General features: G+C 35.4%; 1 protein-coding gene across 1 annotated transcript; it reads right to left on the minus strand.

The window, feature by feature from the left end:
* Nucleotides 1-2,047: 2,047 nt before the first annotated feature.
* Nucleotides 2,048-7,570, minus strand: LOC143026840 (uncharacterized). Its single transcript, XM_076187620.1, has 2 exons — nt 7,460-7,570; nt 2,048-2,533 (listed from the first exon to the last, which is right to left on the minus strand). The coding sequence occupies exons 1-2, from the start codon at nt 7,568-7,570 to the stop codon at nt 2,048-2,050; spliced, it is 597 nt and encodes a 198-aa protein (XP_076043735.1).
* Between the last annotated feature and the right edge of the window lie 563 nt (nt 7,571-8,133).

The raw sequence follows: 8,133 nt of genomic DNA on the forward strand, positions 1-8,133 counted from the left end.
ATACATTGGTTTCAATCAACCAAGGAAAATATCCAACATCTTCGAAGTGTTATGTAACAAAATATCATATGCTTGAATCATCGTATTCACAGTAGGTTAACATCTTGTATACGATGACTTTTATTTGTATATATATTCTTCATTGTTTACTGATTTTAAACTTATTTTTATATACATATTAATTCATTGATTAATTAACTACATGATTGATAGATAGATTGAATAATTGATTGCTTGATTGATTGCTTGATTGATCGATTAGTTGATTGATTGATTGATTGATTGATTGATTGATTGATTGATTGATTGATTGATTGATTGATTGATTGATTGATTGATTGATTGATTGATTGATTGATTGATTGACAGATTGATGGATTAATTTATAGGTTGATTGATTGATTGATTAATTTATAGGTTGATTGATTGATTGATTGATTGATTGATTGATTGATTGATTGATTGATTGATTGATTGATTGATTGATTGATTGATTGATTGATTGATTGATTGATTGATTGATTGATTCATTCATTCATTCATTCATTCATTCATTAATAGATTGGTTGATTGATTGATTGATTGATTGATTGATTGATTGATTGATTGATTGATTGATTGATTGATTGATTGATTGATTGATTGATTGATCGATCGATTGATTGATTGATTGATTGATTGATTGATTGATTGATTGATTGATTGATTGATTGATTGATTGATTATTGATTGATTGATTATTGATTGATTGATTAATTGACTGATTAATTAATTGAATGACTCAATACTTATTTATTTAATTACTTAGTCACTTATCTATCTATTTATCTATTTTTTCATTCATGTATTTATTCGCTTTTTAATTAATCAATTTATCTATTTTTTAATAGTTTTTAATTATTCATTTTTATCAATATGTATTTTTTCATTTATTTATGTACTTATTTATTATCTATTTATTATTTATTTTATTTCGATATTTACCTACAATTTTATTAACTTATTTTTTAACTTGTCAATTTATTCATCAATTGATTTATTATATTTACATTTATTTATTTATTTTATATATATATTTTTTCTATTTATTTATTCAATTATTTATATATTAATTTATTCATTTGTTTATTTATTTATTTACTTATTTAAAATTTTACTAATCTTTTTATTCATTTACTATTTTACTTATATATTTACTTGCTTATTTATTTTCCTCTTCTTATTTTACGTGTTCATTTCTCTATTAATACATATACTGTATATATACATATACATATATATATATATGTATGTATATGTATATGTATATATATATATATGTATATATATATATATATATATATATATATACATATATACACACATATATGTCCCAACTAACACCACAGTCGGACGAAAGAAAGAGTTGCGTAAGCGAAACTATATATTTTGATTGCTAACTGCAAAAATCTTCAGTTCTACAAATTGGAAGGAGGATGCTATCTTAAATAGCAACCTCTTACAAAAGAAAGGGAACATTGAAAATGACAAACGTCACCACCCTAACCCTAAGTGACCTGAGGATGACATGAGGTCCGGTCAGGGAAGGGGGAGGAAGCTTGTTGACAATATGTTTGGTGATGAATAGTCCTGATATAATGTCTGGGGTCCATTGACCCTTGGAAATATTCATTGTGGGCAGATATTCAATTAATGTGGATTCTATCATTTTCCTTCTAAACCCACAGCTTTTCTTTTGCAAGAGGTTGCTATTTAAGATAGCATCCTCCTTCCATTTTGTACTACTGAAGAGGATTGCAGATAGCAATCGAAATATATAGTTTCGCATAGGCAACTCTTTCTTTCGTCCGCCTGTGGTGTTAGTTGTGAATTACAAATGTCTTACTACATTTTTCACTCGTATATATAATACTGATGACCCACTTTCGGAAAAAATAAGCGAAAGTATAAAGATCTGTATATTTCGATCACTAACTGTGATCCTCTTCAGAAGATGTGAAAGATCTGCTGAAGAGGATCACAGTTAGTGATCAATATATACAGATCTTTATACTTGACTAAATTCTATAGTAAAATTAAGTCCAGAAATCTCCTGCAGTATATCTTTTAAGAGGGGAAGTTCAGATTTGCAGTCTACTTTAACAAAGATATTGTCAATGTATCTCGCATAAATTGACGGCTTTTTAAAACAATTAAATGTCTCTTTTTCAACCATCCCCATGAAAATATTTGCAAAGAGAACACCAAGTGGGGATCCCATAGCTAAACCATCAATCTGTCTATACATATTACCACGAGGACAGACAAACGGGACCTCCATTGTACATATTTCTAACAGAGCTTTGAGGGCCGCTTTTGGTAAATCGAGTTTAGGAACACTATTCTCGGGATAGACCTCTTCCAGGATGTAGTTAATAGTACGCAAAATTGGAACATGGGAAAATAAACTTTCGGCGTCTAACGAAGCAATAACACCATTGGTATCGGAGTTACTGAGCAGGTCTAAAAAGTCAGCGGCTGACGACAAGCTACACTTAGAAGGAACAAATTGTGTAAGTAACTCGTTCAACTTAATTATTGGACAAGAACAGGACACCAAGCGCCTGCAAATTCTCGAGGCCCTTCTTATTAAAGAGAAGTCTCCAAAATTAAATCTACAATCAAGATATCTTGCCATAATTCCGTCCATGAAATCCACCACTGTACGGAATCCCACCTCCCCACGGAGTTCTACCATCCCACGGAGTTCCACCATCCCACGTAGTTCCACCACCATTCCTCCCGCTTGATCCTTTTTACGTGACCTCACCCCGCACCATGAAATCTATATTTTTTTCCAATATATAAAAAATGTCTTATTATTGTAATCAATATCACTTGAAAATGTACAGTGTACGAAGCGTCGTGAATATATTAAGAACACTCCATTGTGTTTTACTATGGCTTTTGGCATTAGTATTTCTGTGCTCCACTCTACGCATATATCTGCTTTTCACAAAATAGAGAGTATCAACAAGAAGATCATAAATACAAAAGTCGCTGGTTTTTTTAACCCCTTGGAAGGGGGAAAAAGCCTTGGTATATGTATGTATGTATATATATATATATATTTGAATAATTCGCTAGTGGACAGCGACATCAATCACACAATCCATGACCGTCGCGCAGAGGATTCGAACCACCGCCTATAGACCCAAGAGAGTCCACAGAACCCGCCTTTAACCACTCGACCACAGACGATCTAAAAGTGTACTAACTCGTAATCTAACTGATTACCGAGATTGGGGAGGTTGCTAACTGCCACCCATATAACCCCCATTTTTTACAGTACACCTAATCGCACCAGTGGGAATGGTAAGGACTAGATCGAATCCCCCTCACGCTTCGCCATCGTAACTATTTGAATAATTCGCTAGTGGACAGCGACATCAATCACACAATCCATGACCGTCGCGCAGAGGATTCGAACCACCGCCTATAGACCCAAGAGAGTCCACAGAACCCGCCTTTAACCACTCGACCACAGACGATCTAAAAGTGTACTAACTCGTAATCTAACTGATTACCGAGATTGGGGAGGTTGCTAACTGCCACCCATATAACCCCCATTTTTTTACAGTACACCTAATCGCACCAGTGGGAATGGTAAGGACTAGATCGAATCCCCCTCACGCTTCGCCATCGTAACTATTTGGGTCTATAGGCGGTGGTTCGAATCCTCTGCGCGACGGTCATATATATATATATATATATATATATATATATATATATATATATATATATATATATATATATATATATATATATATATACATATATATACATAGTTGCAGTGGGAAATGCTAAGAGAATTAGAGTGATGATTGAGGAAAATGGACGAGAAATAACGAAGGATGAAGTGAAGGCAGGTGTTAAGATGATGAGAGCAGGTAAGGCACCTGGTCTGAATGGATGCCATGCAGAATGTCTAAAAATGGAGGTACAGTGGTGGTGGACTGCCTGGTGAGGTTACTTAATGTTTGATGGAGAGAGGGTTGAGTGCCGGAGGACTGGAGGAGTGCCTGTATAGTTCTACTTTACAAGGGAAAAGGGGACAAGTGTGAATGTAGTAGTTTCAGAGGGATTAGCTTGTAGAGTGTAGTTGGAAAGGCTTATGGAAGGATCTTGATTGAGAGGATTAGGAGAGGAACAGAGGGAGTAATTGGTGAGGAACAGTGTGGATTTAGGACGGGTAGAGGTTGTGTAGATCAGAGGGGTGTGGTAAGACAAATATGTGAGAAAGCTATAGGAAAGAGGAAGGATGTTTTTTGGGGCATTTATGGATCTGGAAAAGGCTTGCGATAGGGTAGACAGAAAGGCACTGTGGGAGGTTATGAAGATATATGGTACAGGAGGAGAGCTTCTAGGAGCTGTCAAGAGTTTTTATGAGAGTAGTAGAGCTTGTGTCAGGATTAGAAATGGAGAGAGTGAGTGGTTCGAGGTAAAGGTGGGACTTCGTCAAGGATGCGTTATGTTACCCTGCTGTTCAACTTATACATGGATGGGGTAGTGCGAGAGGTAAAGGCAAGGGTAGTGGGTCAGCGATTGGAGATGGTTAAAGAAAATGGAGGAAAGTGGGAGGTGAGCCAGCTGTTGTTTGCTGACGACACTGCGCTTGTAGCAGGATCGGAGGAGGGACTCAGGAAGTTGGTGACAGAGTTTGGGACAGTATGTGATAGAAGAAAGGTAAAAATAAATGTGGGTAAAAGTTAGGTGATGAGATGTACAGGGGAGAGGATGGCACTGAGTCAGAAGTGAGTATTAAGGGAGAGGGACTGGAGGAAGTGGATAGCTTTAGATACTTGGGTGCCAATGTGGCAGGAAAAAGTGGAGTGAAGGTGGAGGTAGAATGTAGATTGAGAGAAGCGAGTAAATGCCTTGGTGGATTGAAGAGTGTAATGAGGAATAGAAATTTGGGAATGGATGCTAAGAGGAGACTGTATGAAGGAGTGATTGTGCCAACAGCATTGTACGGTTCAGAAACATGGAACATAAGAGAGGAAGAGAGAAGGAGTTTGAATGTGTTTGAGATGAGGTGTCTGTGTGTGTGTGTGTATGTGTGTTTGTGTGTATACATGTATATATATTCATATATATGTATATACATATACATATATATATACATAAATATATCTATCTATATATCTATATATGTATATATATATATATATATATATATATATATATATATATATTTGTGTGTGTGTGTGTGTGTGTGTGTGTGTGCGTGTGTGTGTGTGTGTGTGTGTGTGTGTGTGTGTGTGTGTGCGTGTGTGTGTGTGCGTGTGTGTGTGTGTGTGTGTGTGTGTGTGTGTGTGGTTATACACACATACACACATATATATATATATATATATATATATATATATGTATATACATATATTTATATATATATATATATATATACATATATATATACATATATATATTTATGTATATATATATATATATACAGTATATATATATATATATATATATATATTTGTATTGATTTACTTATTCATTTATCTTTTTATCTACTTAGTCATTGATTGAATGACTGATTTGTTTATTCATTTATTAATATATTTATTTATTTATCTATTGATTTATTTCTTTACCTTTCTATTTCTTATTTGTTCATTTATCTATTCATTTATTTATTCATCTACTTTATTATGCATCTATGTATCTAATTGTTTAGGCATTCATTAATTAACTTGTTTATTTATTTATCTGCTTAAATTGCTTATATATTCATGTGTTTATTTTTTACTTATTTATTTATCTATTTGTTTATCTGTTTTTATTCATTTGCTCATATACCTTTTTACTCTTTTTTCAAGCTGAAGCCAGGTAATTTTAATCAATATCTGACGAAATTGGAGACACTGAGGTGATCTTGGTCGCTTAAAATATTCTATCAACTGTGGCTTGACTCCTCACCTCCCCTTCCCTTTGGTGTAGAAAATCACCTGGGGCTCATTAGAACAACGATCAACGTTCCGTGAATAAAATCATGTGGCGTTGGAATAGGTTTTTCAAATGTATTCCAAATGGTTAACTTTGATGCCCCAACCCCACTCCCCGTGCTTTGAGGGTTCGTGAAGGCTTTACAGCGAGAAGGCGGGGTAAGTGCTTGTTAGCGGCGCGCGGGGTCAGACGAGATCGGGCTGTTAACGACCCCTCAAAAGTGCCAGCGTGACATCGTTAATGCCACGCGGGTTCCTGGTGCTCCAAAGTGCTTCGTACAGTGCCTCGCGGTCCCATTCCCACGGCTAATGATTTCTTCGTTGAGGTTGGTGCTGACACGTCTTCAAGGTCGACGGGGAACGGGGTTGGCACTGTGTGTGTGTGTGTGTGTGTGTGTGTGTGTGTGTGTGTGTGTGTGTGTGTGTGTGTGTGTGTGTGTGTGTGTGTGTGTGTGTGTGTGTGTGTGTGTGTGTGTGTGTGTGTGTGTGTGTGTGTGTGTGTGTGTGTGTGTGTGTGTGTTCGTGTATATATACCTAGTTGCTAATACGAACACGGGTACGTGTGTTCACTTTATGCAAAATAGACCACTTGGAAAAATAAACTAACGAAGCAGAGTGCTTTTGTATATTACATCTTCAGTGCAAAAAGTGCACTGAAGATGTACTGTACGAAAGCGCTTCGTTAGTTTCTTTTTCCAAGTGGTCTACTTTGCATATACCTAGTTGTATCTTACGGGAAGGGAATCTATGCTCGTGGTGTCCCATCTTTGTATCTCGGCGTCGAATTTGCTATTAAATTCGTGTATAGCTTTTGCACACACTACTGATTTATTTACTTTGTTCTTGATATCCATCACTCTGTGTGGATTTTTTTCTTTCTTTTTTAGGCCTCTTCCATAACTATCCCTTTTAAGTTTCTTATCATGTCCTCATGTATTTCTCTTATCCTAATTTAGTAAATCCTCTCTATCAAGGACTTCTGTGCCTCTCATGATTCTGCAAATGGTCAGCAGGTCGCCTCTTTCTCGTCTTTATTCCAAAGTCGGTAATTTCAATTTAGCAAGTCTCTCCTAATATGGCAGGTTTGAAAGTGTTGGGGCTATTTTCGTGGCTGTTCTCTGGATTTATTTGATTTTCTTTATATTCTTTTTGGTACTGGGTGAACATAGTGTCTAGGCCTTATGAGCGTGACTAATATTTTTTTAACCATTGTTTTGTCTAAGTAGGTAAAAACACATTTATTGATCTTAGCAAGTTGTAAGATTCTCAGACAAATTTGTTTATCTGTTTATCAGGAGACATGTCATTTGAGATCATTACTCCCAGGTCTTTTCGGAACCCACTTTCATTATTTCCTTTGTTCCATTTTTATATTGTCCTGACATTCTATTTTTACTTTTTCCCAACTCTATTATACTATATTTCTTTATGTTAAAGTCTACCTTCCACTCTTGGGTTCACTTCCAAACCTTGTTTAGGTCCCTCTGTTTTGATTCACAATCCGTTTCTGTATTCACTTTCCTAAGCAATTTAGCATCATCTGCAAAGAAGGTGATGTAACAATACACATCTTCATCCATGCCATTCACATATATATCGAGCATTATTGGGGCCGATACCGATCCCTGTGTAACTCCTCTAATCACCTCATCCCAAGCTGAATTCTTTTCTCTGAGCACTAATCTCATTTTTCTGTCATGCAAGAAATCCTCCATCCAGTTTAGTAATTTACCTTGTATCCCTCCTATGTTTTCCAGTTTTTTAGATAATTTTTGTGTGGTACTTTGTCGAAGGCTTTTTGTAAGTCTAGGAAAGCACAATCAGCCCATCCATCCCTTTTTTGTATTATATCTATTAGTCTTGAGTAGAAACAGATTAAGTTTGTGGCACATGATCTTCCCTGTCTGAATCCAAATTGTCTCGGGTTTTATTTATTCATTATTGATAACTTTTTCACAAATTCTGGCTACAGTGTTTGTAGGGGAGACCGGTCTGTAATTTGTTGGTTCTTCTTTGTTTTCTTTTTTATATATTGGTACAACAATGGTATTTTTCCAGTCCTTTGGTATTGTTTCTTCTTTGAGTAAGCAGCTTATTATGTTATATATTTTGTCCATTGATTCTTCTTTACATTCTTTTAGTA

The sequence above is a fragment of the Oratosquilla oratoria genome, chromosome 7 (assembly GCF_046742065.1).
Source record: "Oratosquilla oratoria isolate Oo_2021 chromosome 7, ASM4674206v1, whole genome shotgun sequence".
NCBI classification, from domain to species: Eukaryota; Metazoa; Arthropoda; class Malacostraca; order Stomatopoda; family Squillidae; genus Oratosquilla; species Oratosquilla oratoria.